The sequence below is a fragment of the Pleurodeles waltl genome, chromosome 6 (assembly GCF_031143425.1).
Source record: "Pleurodeles waltl isolate 20211129_DDA chromosome 6, aPleWal1.hap1.20221129, whole genome shotgun sequence".
Taxonomy (NCBI): Eukaryota; Metazoa; Chordata; class Amphibia; order Caudata; family Salamandridae; genus Pleurodeles; species Pleurodeles waltl.
Window position 1 is genome coordinate 116,608,005 of NC_090445.1, and position 15,856 is coordinate 116,623,860.

General features: G+C 45.2%; 1 protein-coding gene across 3 annotated transcripts in view; it reads left to right on the forward strand.

The window, feature by feature from the left end:
- The window catches only part of SRCIN1 (SRC kinase signaling inhibitor 1), a 758,648-nt gene that overhangs the window by 364,571 nt on the left and 378,221 nt on the right, over window positions 1–15,856 (forward strand). For all 3 annotated transcript variants that reach the window (XM_069237488.1, XM_069237489.1, XM_069237490.1), the window contains 2 exons: window positions 6,032–6,227; window positions 7,205–7,403. In XM_069237488.1, the coding sequence (XP_069093589.1) occupies window positions 6,032–6,227; window positions 7,205–7,403 (395 nt within the window). The remainder of the gene's footprint in view (window positions 1–6,031; window positions 6,228–7,204; window positions 7,404–15,856) is intronic.

Below are 15,856 nucleotides of genomic sequence, written 5' to 3' on the forward strand. Positions count from 1 at the left end.
TTCCCCAGGTTGTTAATGTGTGCTGGACTCTGATTTTGCTGTTCTTGTTACTCTTGGCACTTTACCACTGCCAACCAGTGCTAAAGTGCAAGTGCTGCATTACAAAATGTGTATGTGATTGGTTTATCCGTGATTGGCATATTTGATTTACCAGTAAGTCCCTAGTAAAGTGCACTAGAGGTGCTAGGGCCTGTAAATCAAATGCTACTAGTGGGCCTGCAGCACTGGTTGTGCCACCCACATAAGTAGCTTTGTAGTCATGACTCAGACCTGCCATTGCAATGTCTGTGTGTGCAGTTTTACCTGTAAATTCGACTTGGCAAGTGTACCCACTTGCCTGGCCTACACCTTCCCTTTTCTTACATGTCAGACACCACTAAGGTAGGCCCTAGGTAGCCCCAAGGGCAGGGTGCAGTGTATGGTTAAGGTAGGACATATAGTAATGTGTTTTATATGTCCTGACAGTGAAATATTGCTAAATTTGCTTTTCACTGTTGCAAGGCCTGTCCCTCTCACAGGTTAACATGGGGGCTACCTTTAAATCTGATTAAAGTGTAGATTCCCTTTGGGAGCGGAGGGACATGTGGAGTTTGGGGTCTCTAAGCTCTCAATTTAAAAATACATCTTTTAGTAAAGTTGATTTTAAGATTGTGCGCTTGAAAATGCCACTGTTAGAAAGTGAGCATTTTCTTGCTTATACCATTTCTGTGACTCTGCCTGTTTGTGGCTTCCCTGTCTGGGTCAGTTTGACAGTTGGGCTGGTTGCACCTCACAGTAGACAGTGACACAAAGGGAGCTTGGGTGTACAAAGGTAGCTGGGGTGTAGCCTGCATATCCTGATGAGCCCATCTGTGCTAGAAGGGAGGGGAGGAGTGGTCACTCGCACCTGAAAGGGCTGTGCCTGCCCTCACACAATGCAGTCTCCAACCCCCTGGTGAGTGTCTGGGGCCTGGCCTGGGCAAGGCAGGATTTCACATTCCAAAGAGACTTTACTTTGAAGTAGGCCTACTTCAAAGGAGAAACTGGGTATAAGAAGGGCACCCAAAATCACAGACTTTAGAAACACTTCTGGAACCAAGAGGAACCTCTGCCTGGAGAAGAGCTGAATAGCTGAGGAAGAAGTGCTGCCCTGCCTGTGACTGTGCTTTGTGGAGCATTCCTGCAGTGCTGCTTCTGCCAGAGTAAGAGGGCAAAGGCTGGAATTTATGTGCCTTCCATCTTGTGAAGAAATCTCCAAGGGCTTGAGTTAGAGCTTGCCTCCTGTTGTTTGAAGTCTCAGGGACAGCAAAGACTTCTCTCTGCCAGCACCTGGAGTCTCTGGAGAGACTCCTGCTCTGACAAGTGGTGCCCTATCCAGTCCCTGGGCCCTTGAAAGGAAAGCTGGTGGAAATCCAAGGAAATCGACTTCGGACCGACGCCGCTGCTAAATCCGGTGACACTGCCTGCACCCGACGCTGTGACCTTCGCTGGAACGCGACGCTCTTCGCAGGCCCGACGCCGCTGCAGCCTCGCTGAAGTCCGCGACTCCGTGGAAGTTGCCACACCACGTCGAGACCGACGCCGCTCGAAGTGCGTGGATTCAACGTTTCGCACAGACGCCACGATCCCCGACTTCGCGCATTGGCTTGTTTTCACTCTTCACCAAAGTACTGTACTTGGGGGTCGGCTTGTTGGGAACGACTCCGTCCCGATGCCATGTTAACACCTCATCGAAGCATTTTTTTTCTAAGTGCTATTTTTGAGTTTAATCTTTAAAAATTCATAACTTGAGTTGTGTATTTTGGATTTATGTCGTTTTGGTCTTGTTTTGTTTAGATAAATATTTCCTACTTTTCTAAACTGGTGTTGTGTCATTTTGTAGTGTTTTCATTAAGTTACTGTGTGTGTTGGTACAAATACTTTACACCTAGCACTCTGAAGTTAAGCCTACTGCTCTGCCAAGCTACCAAGGGGGTAAGCAGGGGTTAGCTGAGGGTGATTCTCTTTTACCCTGACTAGAGTGAGGGTCCTTGCTTGAACAGGGGGTAACCTGACTGTCAACCAAAAGATCCTGTTTCTAACAGTTAGTGTACCTTCTGCCTTCACCTGATCAAAGTGGATAGGCTTAGCCTCCATACCTGGAGAACTGAATCAGGAATCAGCCTGTCGTGTAGATGGCCCTCCCTTTCTGGAAACTGGAAGATCGGCACCAGCAGAGCTGCATATTAAATACAGCATTCGTCCCAAAGACGGTTGCAGCTGGAGTGCCCCTCTGCCCCTTCCGGGTCAGTGCATTATTTATACAATAAGAAGCCCCACTATGTTAGAGACACAGCCCTGATGCAGTGATATGTCTAGATGTTAGAAATTGTATCTAAACGAGCAACGCAAGCACTGGGATATCTTGTACCTCTTGTAGCCTTGAACAGAATGTACAAATTACATGTCGAGAAAAGCTACCTAAAACAAGTAACTGATACAATGTATTCTTATAATAATATCATGCAAGCCTAAGTGTGTTAAATGTCTGTGTATAAGCGATGTCAGCTACAATGTGTAAAGTGTAAAATATAGCTAAAATGGGTAACCAACATGGGCGCAAGAGGGCCCCACTACAGTTCTAGACTGGATACTTCTGACTGTTTAGGCAGGGCAGTCCATAATGTGTGGTGCTTTGGCACCACTCGTGGATGAGATTCACAAGTTTTTGCAGTGACGTCCAAGCATCATTAATAGATATGCTGTTTGACGGCAGCAGTCTCTATGCAGATAAGGCAGACTTTACACTGGAGGGCTTCCAGGTGACCATTAAGGGAAGGCTGGTTCTGGCTCTAATGGACGACACCACCACCATGTGGTATTGCTCCCTCTTCCAGATTGCGAACTCGGATGTTAGCTCTGCAAGACCTGTTTTCCAGGTCTGTTTACTTCTAGTTGCTTGGTTTGTGCCTCTAGGTTTACTATGTATATGTGGAAGAGTTGCTGAGAGACTGCATTGGTTTCTAATCTGTATCTCATATTTAGAGATTATATGATAGCCTTTATTTATGCAATTTCCTTGCCTTGGTCTGCCCTCAATGCTGATAGCCTCTCTGAGATAGTCTCTACAAAATGTGGCTGCTTGTCTACCAGGCAAGCCTTCATCTCTCAATCACTGCCAGCTTTTTCTCCGAACACAGTCAGGTAGTTTTACCCTTCATGTATCTGATCAGTTTTCTTGGAATTTATTTACCAGTGTGATAGGGGAGTGTTTTGCAGGTGGTGTATCCCCATTTCCTCTGGGTTATTAGCTCGGTTTCATAATCTGGATTTCTGTGGTGTTTGTGTATATTTCATTTTATTTCCCCGCCATGACTTCAAAATCTTTCCCTGCACGACTGGCCCTTAGGCTCTCTTTCCTCTCAGGGCATTCGTTTGTATACTGAGCCTAGTTTCTGATTACTGATGCTTTTTGCTCACCATCCTGGTCCTCCGTCAGTGCTTCCATACAAGAGCCATGCAACACGGTTGGGAGACTCCAGAGGAGGATCATAGTGTTGTTCACTGCTCTCCTCCATTTCAGCCGTTCACTCATGGTAGTTGTCTCCCAGTCATCTATCATCCATCGCTTTCTGTCTGATTTGAAGTCCTCTTCATGTTCCGTTGAAGTGGACAGTCTTTCTCCTCTTTCCTCACTTTTCAGGGCAGGGAGCTGTGGTTTCCTATGAAGCCCATGAATCAGGAGCCTGGAGCTGTGCTGCAGCGCCATTACACCAGAGCCATCCTGGCAGAAGCCCCACAAACCCTAAATTGAGTCCATCTGCTTAAAAGAAAAAAAAAGGTGTTGGTACTCTGACAAATGTAAACCTCATAGTTTCAGCTGCTAGAAACCTTATGTTATCTGCTTGATAAGTTAGTAAATACTTGATCTTTACTATCAGACAGGTATTTTCTAAAGACCTTAATTTTCTGTCTAATAATAAATATGATTGTCAATTTTAATAGTGATCTTGTCGAATTTGTTGTAGGGTTCAGATAGTACTGGCAAATACCCAAGAGAATGCAAATGCATTGTATCCCCGATTCCTTTTAGCATCAGTTCATGAGATCAATTCAACATGATGCTGATACAGTGTGAGAATTGCATCTAGGGTGTGTATAACTTCCAGTCCACCAGTCTCAAATTACTTTCATATTTGAGTGAAGACCACCCTTTTTAAAGTGGGGTCAGAACTAGCTCCAGTCGAGTTCTTAGGTACACCAACCAATGTGAAAACTAGATTCAGGCCCCCCCTTTGACACTACGGATAGTATAATGACCAGTTACAGCCCGCCTTTTGTCGCTGCATCCAGTGCAGTAATTGACCCTAGCCCATCTTTCAGAAACTGTATTGCTGTTAACCTCTAACCTCCCATTTGGAGGTCCCAAGTGGTATTGTGTTATCACACCCTCTGCGGGGAAAAGGCAGGTGTCTCTCACTCTTCCCTATCAAAAGTTAGGCGCTTCTATAGTCAGAGTGTTATAGGTCAGACAAATCTGTCATAAAAACTCTTATTCGCTGGGGTTATTTGTAGAGGTGTAAACCCTCACCTCGGGCCACAGAAATAGTAGACACACACAGCTGTTGGCATTTTATAACAAAAGGTTACTTACTGTGGGCTATCAGTGTGTAAGCCATAAGTTGTTATTAACAGTTTATATATAGGAGAAACTGAACAGTAAAAAAAAAAAAAAAGTATTTTACATTGCATATCCCTACTCGTTGTAACAGATTAAGTCTAATCCCTACTTAACACCTAAGCGCTGGATGACCTATTCAGTCGAAGAGCCAGGGCTTGAGGAAGGACCTCAGCTGAGCTGCAGGACACCCCCAGCGCCTTGAGACCCGAACAGGTGATTAGCCGCGCTCTATAAGAACCCTGATTGATTGATTTATTTGCTACCAGTCTCAGGGTTATCACATCGGCTGTATGGTTAATAATTTCTCTACTTATGCCAAGCCATGTATTTATTCCTGTATACACCGGAAAGCTCTCTGGTCTACTCTCGGCCCACCTTAAATCCCCTTGAGCAATTAGTCTTTGTGTCTGCCCCTCCCAACTTCTCAGATCTCTTTCTGCCATTCTTTCAAGCGATTGTGTGTGTACAGTGGAGGGGAAGTTGTGCAGTTTGTCATATCTACACTGTAAGAAAGAAAACGTGTCTGTCAGAGACCTGCGAACGGCAGGCAAATGTATCCAGCGTTGCTGCTTTTTCCCTCCAAAACTATTCCGTGGGGGGCCGGATGGCCTTGCAACACTAATCTCATGTAGGTTGCTAGACAGCAGAGCAGATGATTCCTTTCTGCTGCATTTCTGTTATTTTCCTAATATGACTAATGTCAGTCTGTTCGCTAAATAATGTGACGATCTTGCTCATTCTGTCATTACTGTTCAGTAATAGTCCCCTAGGCCTCAAGCCTTGCACATAGGTACACTAAAGAGCTAATGTGTCTCTTGTTTGACATAAAGTTGGACCTAAGTTGTATGTAACAGATATGCATGATCATACATGCATCTGTATTTCATTTAAAGACAGACTTCAACCTTCTAAGCCTGCATCAAGTTTGAGGACAGAGTATAGTTCACCCACTTATGCTACACACCCTCATGATACCTCAGATCTAGAATTCCACCGGTAAGGCATTGACAAATTGAGTACAATACCTCTTGTTCAACTAGCACCTCCCTGAAACATGAGATACACCCCTCTCACTACCTGAAGATCCTAAAGTGTCCCTTTCCCAAACCATTTAGGTTTGCTATTTCCATCTCAACGATTGGTTATTTAATTGTTTTTGTCCCAGCACAATAAATGGAGTAGGAGAACTGTTTTAACTAATTTGAACCATATCCATTGTTATATCCAAACATGCAAAACAAATGATTTGCCTACTATACTTTGTAGGTTTTGTGATAAAAGTCAGACAAAAAGGGATTTAATTTAGCTGCAATTCTAGACCCACTGCCTGTTATGGGGAATGCTGTAAACATCGCTTCTATATCTGATATGGTTTGATTTTGATTCTTCCAGACACGAAGCACCCGGCACTCCCAGGGATCCCAGCCCGGCTTAGCAGATCAAGCAGCCAAGCTTTCCTTTGCTTCGGCAGAATCTCTAGAAACCATGTCGGAAGCTGACCTGCCCCTTGGGTTCAACAGGATGAACCGATTCAGGCAAAGCCTGCCCTTATCCCGGTCTACCAGCCAAACAAAGCTTCGATCACCAGGTAAGCACATTCTCCTGCATGCCAGCATGATCTCATTGCACCCTAGCATTCCCGCCTTCTTCTCACTGCGGCCTCTTCTAATGTTTGCTTGTCACTACACCCTTTTGTGTGCCAGCATATGCTTACTGCGCCCTCTGTGTTGTCACTACACCCTTTCTGCTCAAGCTTTCAAGGCACCCTACCTTTTCCAGAGAGAACATTCTTGTCATGCTGTTGTAAGGCGCAGATCTTTTATAAAGGCATCTGTTCCTATGCCAGTATGCGGTCAGGATTTTTTTAATTGCACTCTACTGTTATAAGGGCGTTTCCTTGTTCCAGTTCTTTTGGAATTCCTTTTGAACCCAGATTTTCTTAGTGAATCTTCCGATGGCCTCCAAAAGCATCATGCTTTGTGCTAGCCTACATGAACTGCCCACTGCCATTTTCCATCATGTTCTGATTTTAGATTTTCCTATGCACATTAGTGTGTTTTGCCCTAATTTATGCGGAATAGGCCTGATGGTTCAATACACTAGTGATTCTTGTAAAGGTCACTGTGCTGTACAGTGCACACAATATGGGAAGCTTGCCTTTTGCAGTAAAAAGCCTATTGTGGAAATAGTGATGTGAATAAAGAGTAAAACAGATTGGAGCTGTTATTTGTGCACAGATATTCACACCCCTGAGATGATGTCCTGTCTACAGAAAGCACTCTTTGTAAGTGTGTCTGATGTGGAGCAAAGCATGCATTACACATTTTATTTTGTTTGCAGACTATCATGCTATGTGTAGCTTGTCTTGTGAGTTATGAATTTGAACTGGGGTAACCTTGCCTTAAGTGTTGATTTTCTGTTGTGGATTCACACAGCGGAAGCCTGCTTTGTATGTTATAGATTTGAAATTTAGGAAAGTAGAGGATTAATGATGTGGTACGTGTGTATTTTAGCAGTAGGCATATGTGAAAAGCATTGATTTGTTATGTTTTTGTTGCACTGTAGGGGTCCTGTTCTTGCAGTTTGGGGATGAATCGCGGCGGGTGCACATCACTCATGAGATCAGCAGCATGGACACTCTCCATGCCCTCATCGTTCATATGTTCCCACAGAAGCTCACCATGGGGATGCTCAAATCCCCCAACACTGCCATCCTTATCAAGGACGAATCACGTAACGTCTTCTATGAACTAGAAGATGTCAGGTGAGGACCTAAGTGTTCCAGCCTTCTTTTAAGGGAGGACACAAAAATCACGACCACAGTTACAATTAGATTCCAAAACAATTGAATCCATTTCCATTCTCACTTACAGACAGCGCCAGGCCCTACATTTTTTATGGAAAGCATCACTCCAGTTTCCACGCAGAAGTGTAGTAAGCCAGTTTTTTATGTTATTTAGCTCTGGGAGTATGGAAAGATTTTCCTATTGCCACATTCCATCCATCCATCCATCCATTTTTTCATTATGAGCCTTACATAGCTCTACATGTTACCTTGTAGTTACTTAGAGTGCTAGAAGAACCGATGTTTGAAGAGACAAGAAACACTGAAGTTTTGAGTCCAGTCAGTCAAGCAGTACCCAGTAATCTTCAGGTGTGATAAGTAAGGAGTTCCTTTAGAAAGCATGCCTCAGAAGTTATGTCTCCTTCTTTTAGAATCGCAGGGAGGGGTTGAGGGCTTTTTGTAGTTTGGGGCTGTGCATTCCCAGGAATCTGCTTCCTTCTACTGACAACTGGAGGGATCAGGTGGGTGAACATTGATCTGAGATCTCTGGCTGTAGTGTGGTAAGGGGTAATTTTTGCAATTTTTTTGTGCCTTAGCCCCAGTAGGCTCAGTTGTGACGGTGCCAAGAGCTTTGGACTTAATCCTGGCTTCTGCTGGAATACAAGGGAGTATTCGAGGAGGGATTTAATGTGGTAATTATTGCTGGGATTTAGGTACAATCTGGCAGTCTGACTATCTAGCAGCAGAGGTGTTCTGTAGTTTTGTAGGCTGGCAAAATGTTTCTTGTGTGCTCTGTTTAGAAGATATTGCACTAGTGCAGGAATGTTGTGAAAAGGGATCTTAGAGTTCATCTCATTATCGGTTTGGAGTAGTGAGAGAATTTTGCGGAGATCTGGAGATGAATATACAGCTCTGGTTTTGGGGCAGGAGGGTGTGGGGGTGTTCAGAAAAGGGCAAGGGGACTGAGCAAAAGTTCGAACCCAAAAAGTATCTCTTGGTTTCTGGACTTTTGATAGGTGGGAGTTCTTAGATCTTGGGACCAGTTGGTGGTGGGCCGGGCTTAGAATCTTTGTTTTGTCATCATGCAAAAGACGCTTTTCATCCACTAGAATATTTGGTTCAAGCATTAGATGGTGGTGATTGGGTTGTTGAAATGACTGTCAAGATGGAAGTAAATTTGCTTGTCATCCACATTTGGAAGTTGAATTGGGTTTATTGAGTCGCTGAGCAAAGAGAGAAGCATTCATTGCAGGAGAATGGATTGCCTTTAATGGATGTCTCAGGGCTCCCTGTTGTGGTAACTGACCCAATCTTAACTTTTGAATTGGTTTAGAAAGAAGATACTGAATACAAGTCCGAGCACGTTCAGACATTTCTGTCAACTGTTCCAGCCTTTACTTGTGTGATTGACAGTGTCATAGGTCGCAGAGGTTGAGGAATGTCAATTCTATTTTCTTGTCTTCATCCATGAAAAAGAAGAGTTCCACCCCTGTGGTGGTTGGGATTTGTCTGGTGTTCCTTTTCGGACTAGATCCAGGCTAATGGTCATAGAGTAGTTGATTAGCTCTTTATATTATTGGAAATGTAACTTCTAGCTGCAGATTCCTCACCTTTTGAATATTCCCAAGGCTTCAAACTGTATCTGTAAACTTTTCCACAGTACCTTTGCGTGCTGGAAGGTGGCACCATTTGGCTCTGCACTGATGTTGTTCTGCTTTGTAAATGATGTGTGCCACTTCTGCACCCTGACATCAGTTACTTCCTTTCCAGAGCTTCTCTCATCTGAGAGGTGCTTTTTTCACGATTTTCTTTGAAGGTTTACCCAGTATGCAAGGGCTGTCATCACCTAAAGCAACAGGTTTTAAACCCTGTAAGGACTGTCGCAAACAGATGTTTGGCAGATCCACACCAGGTTTGCCTGTGTGTCTGAGTCAGGCTACAACTCCAAGACCTGCGAAGACTGCATCGATGAACCTGAAGGCCATCAGGGAATTCGAGGTGAAACTTTGTCGCCAAGCATAAGGTGATGCAGGATCTGGGACTGCTCCAAGGCCAAGGTTCGATTCCACTCACGGAATCAACAGATCTGCTTTAGAGGGCAGTCTTAGTCGCACTCCATGTCTCCCGTTAAGCAAAAAAATTGCAAGAAGTCAAAGCGGAGTTTCGCGCCTTGCGCCATTCCTACTTCCTTTACAAAGTGCGTGGGCGGCACCAACTGTATTGCTGCTGCTCTTGACTGACTTCAGAGTTGATTCTGCAGCTGGTTCTGGCACAATCTTAGTTTCCTGTAACTTCAGCCAGCCCACACCAAATCGAAGAGTTCTGCGCAGCTATGATTCGATTCTTCGGATCTCTACCAACTCCCTCTTGTGCGCCTTCAGGCCCCATGGAGCTTAGAGGCCTTCCACCTGGACTACCACCAGCAGCTTTGCCCTCAGCTCAAGCTGGCACCTCTGAACCACTTCTGCCCTCAGTACCAGCTCTGACGCCATTCCAGCACCCAAAACAACACCAGGTGTCGATGCAGACCTCGCCACCCGAAGAGGTGCCTCCAGTTGTTCTCTTCGAGTCGATACCGGTCTGACTTTGAGCAACAATGCGCCCAAATCTGATCGAGGCAATCATTTCTGCACTCGCATTACCACAAGGCAAACAGCATCCTTTACTTTCCCTTTATTTAACCAACTCCGATAATGACTATAACCATGATGATGAGCTCACTCATTCCTATGCAGAGGGAAATTGATATGAGGACTTCAGGTGGCTAGTGGGACACATTTAGGCTTTTTCTCTCCTCCCAGCCCAGCCACAGTAGAATCTGCCTCCTACCCCATGGTCATGCATAGAGTGGCTGAAGTCCTTGACCTTCAACTTTCCACCATTGAGGTAAAAACAAACGTATTGACCTAGATTCTCTAACTGGGCCAGACTACTTCTGAGCCCGCCTCCCTTTCAATGAGGCCTAGACAGATACCCTCCTAGGAGCTGGGAACAGCCTTGTACTGCCCACACGTTTGCCCCCACATCCCAGTTATCAGACAAATAGCCAGGCACCATCAACCTGCTCCCGTTGACGTGGCCTTTTTGTTGCAGCACTTTTTTCCCTGCATTGCTATGACTGACTGGCTTCTCATGCGATGTCCAGTCCTCTCTGATGGACATGGCTTTCGCTGGAACTGTCCTGTTTGGGGACAAGGTTTATTCTGCCCTTGAACGTTTCAAAGAGAATAGAGCTACTGCTTGCTCTCTGGGCCTCTCTGCCCAGTCTTGCCAGCCACACGGATTCCACCATTCCTTTGGTGGCTTTGGTCCAAGTGTCCTTTATTGCCAGCCTGCCCCACCACAGCAGGGAAACCAACAGTATCGCAGGAGAGGCTGAGGTGCCCAATTTTTCCATGGCCAAGGTCAGTGTGCCTCTCAGTCCACCCTCCCCCTGAGCAGTCCTCCCGAAGCCTCAACTGCAAAAACTCTTTAGTGTACCCTTGCTGGGACATAGCTACCCAGCAGGAGGTAGAATCCACAAATTATATCTGTGTTGGCAAGAGATCTCATCGGACGGGTTGGTTGTGCAGATTGTCTGTAAAGGTTATGCCTTATCCTTCTTTTATTCCCAACCGCACCATCTACATCCACCCAGCGACTGACTGAGAACCATCTCTCCATTTTGTGACAGGAAGTGTATGCCGTTTTGGCTACAGTGCATGGTTGTTATTCCTGCTACTTTCTGGTGCCCAAGGAGGTCCTTGGCCTATTCTAGATCTGAACTCGCAAGGTTAAATTCAAAATGCTCGCCCTCGCCCAGGTCTTGTCTGTTCTCGACCCTGGAGGCTGGATGGTGGCATTGGACCTATAGTATTACTATTTCCATCCTGCCAGCCCATTTGTGCTGCTTGTGGTGTGAAGAGCAGTTGGCAGTGCTTCTCTTTGGTCTTATCATCACTCCTCATGTGTTCAGGAAAGTGGTGGCAGTATACCTTCTCAGGTCAGGGTTGTCAGTCTTCCTTACCTCAGCAACAGGCTCTTGATGGCAGGCTCACTCCAGGCAGTCTCCAACTGCTTTCAGATTATGGCGAACCTCCTGTCATCTTTGGGGTTCACTGTAAATGTGCCAAAGTCACACATGACTCCTTCTCAGGCACTCCCCTTCACCTGAGCCATTCTGGACATTGTTTGGTTTCCTACCTTTCTTTGGAAAAGGGAGGCCAGGACATTGAAGCTATGATTCCAATTTTTCAGCCTCCATTCTGGATTTCAGTGAGACCAACTCTTGAGTCTACTGGGACTATTGGCCTCCTGCTTCTTGCTGTTCGAGCACACTAGGGGGCATACGCGGGCTCAGCAGTGCAAACAAAAATGCCAGTTGGCCCAGCGTCAAGGGGGCCTCTCCGACCACATTCAGATTTCAGAGGAGACTGTGAAAGATCTGTGGTGGTGGAAACTGGATCTCAATTGGGTCAGGGGCAGACCCCTCTCCCTTTCCCACCCAGAGATGACAATGGTGACCGATGCATCAATTCTGGGCTGGGGCAGCCACCTGGGAGAGGTGGAAATCAGAGGCTTCTGGTCTCTAGTGGAGTACCGGCTCCATATCAGCCTTCTGAAGCATAGGGCCATCTGCTTGACTTTGAAAGCCTTCTTGCAATCCATCAATGGGAAGGCTGATACAGGTGCTCACAGACAACACCACTGTCTTGTGGTAATGCAGCAAACAGGGTGGGGTCACTGACTGAGTGCCAGGAGGCCCTTCCCAGTCTTGCAAATAATTTTCCTGGTGGTGAACCTCCTGTCAGACTCTTTGAACGCCAGGGCAGATAAACTCAGCCGTCGATGCCTAGAATGACAGCTGCACCCAGAAGTGGTTCAAGGTTTAATCTGTGAATAGGGAGAACCTTGGCTCGATCTGCTTGACCCAGAAGAGAAGGCACGAAGTCTGCACTTCTGCTCGTTGGAGTTTCTGAGACGTCTCTTGCTCAGAGATACAGTTCACCTTGAGTAGAATTTAGGATTCCTGTTTGCCTTTCAGTCTAGACCCACTCCTGCACTGAGTTCTCAAGAAGATCAGGGTGGACTGGGCCCAAGGCATCCTAGTGGCTCTGCATTGGGCACGGAGAGTACGGTATACAGATCCCCTGGGCTTGAACATTTTACTCTGATCAGGCTGCCCCTCTGTGAGAATCTGCTTTCGCAGCAGCAGGACCAGTTTCTGCACCTTGGCATTTTAATTCTCCACCTTCATGCTTGGAGATAAGCTACAACAGCTGAAAACCTACCAGTTTCCTTCAGGGGTGGAGTATGTAATCTTGGCAGCGAGACGTCCCTGGATAAAAACTGTATACACCTGTCGTTCACTCTGGTGTGCAGCACACACCAGATTGAGCCCCTCCAGCCTAAACTGTCATTTATTTGTTTTATATCTTGCCTGGCAAGATCTTGCTTTGTTGAAAGCTATCTTTCAGCCTTCTTACATTTGTCTGATCAGGTCTCTTTGTTTGTCACCCATTCTGACGTGTTTTGAAACTGCCTATATATGCCCTTTACTTTTGTGATGCCCCATTAGCACACCAATCTCATCCTTTGGTTTCTAATGTGCATTCCATTAGAGCCACTCCACAGCTGCTCCTTACAGCTCTTTACCATCAAGATTGTGTTTTTCATCGCCATTAGCTCGGCAAGGAGTGTGAGTGAGCTTGAGGTTGTGTGCAAACAAGGGCATCCTTTCAACAGAAAGTTGTGATGTCGTTCCACATTGGCCGAACCCTGCTGCTGTTCTATGCTCAGACTCACCTCTCTAAGGAGGAGAAGCTCCACGGCATGGACCCCAAAAGAGTGCTGAGCGTCTACATTGATCGTCCACATAGTGGTCCTTGGTACAATCAGCTCTTTGTGGGATTTGCTGAAGTGAGAAAAGGCAAGGCTGTGCAGAAGCGTATCATGCTGGATTATGCTGTACATTAAGCTCTGCTGTGAACTGGCTAAAAAACAACCCCTAGAAGGACTCTGTGTTCATTCTACCAGAGCCAGAGTTGCTACCACTGCTTTAGCATGTGGAGTTCTATTTTAGTCATCTGTCAGGTCGCTACCATGGCATCCCTCTATACGTTCATGAAGCACTATTGTTTGGACTGCCAGGTCCGCTGAGAAGTGCACTTTGCCCAGTTGGTCCTACAGGACTTTCTGGTTTAAGTCCATCCACAGCCCACCTCCCTTTGGTGCTACTTTGGTATCTATTCAGAAGGGGAGGACTCTGTGGCTAGAAGTATCTATCAGAAGAACACGGTACTTACATTCATTAATGCTCTGTCTTCTATAGACTCTCTAGCTGCAACTTTCTCACTGACCCTCCTTTCCTCACCGTTCTGTGTTTGGACTCTAATAAGATCCCAAGTGTAGGAATCGGCAGACTAGTCTATCTGTTAGCTTTTGGGACTCCACGTGTATGGAGGTGCGGATTGTCTTGAAAGGAGCTGATGTCAACTCGCAGGTGTGGCGCCTGAATAGGATCGCGTGTCATTTCTAATAGTGTGATTTAGGAGAATTTGGCAAATGGTAACAGTGGTGGGGAATGGATGGGAGGTGAGTTAGTTCTGGTGTGTTGGACAGGGTCCTGTGTTTAAAAAAATATATATATCTATATATATAAATTTTCGATCATGAGAACTCAAGAACATCTTTGAGTTATTGTTGAAGTGCACATGGATAAGTATTCAGGGTGGCACCATTAGATTGTTCAAGCAAATACTGAATTTTCCCTTGGTGTAATTAGCTGCTTGTTTGCTGAGTTGTCCTTTTTAGCTCACTTAATTGCTCTATTGGAGCCTCTGCATTGAATCTTGTATCAGGTTTTATCGTCTTCTGACTTGGATTGCAACATTCAAATTCCAGATTCCGATCAATACATTTCAGTTCACTTTACTTGGAAGTTTAGGGTGTATGATAAGGTGTGTAATGAGTGGAGGTAGATGTTTTGGGGCTTTATGGTCTTTTTGAGGTAGACTGTTGATCTTCACAGGACCTCAGGGCAAAGAAGTTTTCATTGGTAGTGTTACTGTTTGCTTTAGAAGAATAGTAGTTGTGGGACTGTGTGCAATGACAGTAGTGGTATTTCTTGCCTTGCATTCACTACTGTACTATTAGATATTAAATCATTAAGTTTATTTAAAAGAATGTCAGTTATTTGTTTTCTGATCTTAGAATCCGGCCTTTTGCTTGTTATTCTAGCAGGGTAGTGTTCTATATGTGTGCAGACTTTTAACATGATAGACTTAAACTGGACACACAAAGAATTAACTTTACTAGTGGTTATGTACCTTAATACTGTCATCCTGTGGAGTTCCACAATTAAGAGGTAAGCAATCCTTTCTTAACTCTGGTCCCCAGTCACCTGTACTGCCAAAGATCTTCTTCAAGATGGTGAAGTAGTCACACAGTAAAAAACATGCACCACCCTTCTGAGCACCCTACTAGAGTGACCCTGAGGTACAACTCCAGTCTGGTACCGAAGCCTTTGATCCCAATGTGTCCTGGCAGACTTACATCATGGCTCACCCTTAAATACTTTTATTGTCTGTCATCTTGGCTTTCCCTGACTTGTTCTAACTCTTGATGGTATTACCAGTTGCAGACTCCTCTTGTGCACACAGTCTACCGTTCATGCTGGATTAAAAGCTTAATTTTTTGACGAATGTGGATTTTATTTAAAGGCCAGTGGTTAGAAGTGCGGTTAAGATTCTGGTTTATTTGATACTGTTTTGCCAGCCTGAGCAGGATAACTGTGTCCTGCAAGTTGATTAGAACCAGCACCATGAGTTTTCTTTGCAGTGGCTTGACTGGTGTTTTTGCCCCCTCTGGTAAATCTACCTTTTTCATTTGAAGATGTGTCTCAAACTCACCCAGGAGTTTACTTGGTTCTCATGAAAGTTCTCCATCTCAGGAAGCTTCAGATGTTTCTATGTGCAGGAGTTTCCAGAAAGCAATGCTGCCCTTTGGAAATTCCTTCCTTATTATGTCCCTACTTTTTATTAGAGACATTAAGTTTTCTGTTTCTATGGCTCTCTGTTGTTTTCCCCTCCTTGCCTCAAGTGGGGAAAATAATACGGCTTTGGTGCCAAGGCCTAGCCTGACTTAAATGCTTAGGCTCTTATTGCTACAAGGGCACAACATAACCTGATTGTATTGGCAGGGTCCAAGCTCCCAATTCTCCCCTTAGCTGTAACCCTATTCCCTGACTCTTCCTCCATGCCTTTGGGTAACAGACAATTCAAACACAAGGTGCTCTCAGCTTCCAGCACCTTAGCCCCCTGCATTGTAGACCACTTGTTGTAATATTTAAGTACATATTTAATGATGGGGTTCTTAGTTATCTGACAGGCTAGATGAACCTACATCATACAATTCCTGTTGAACATGTTTTACTCTTATCTAAGATCCCAGCA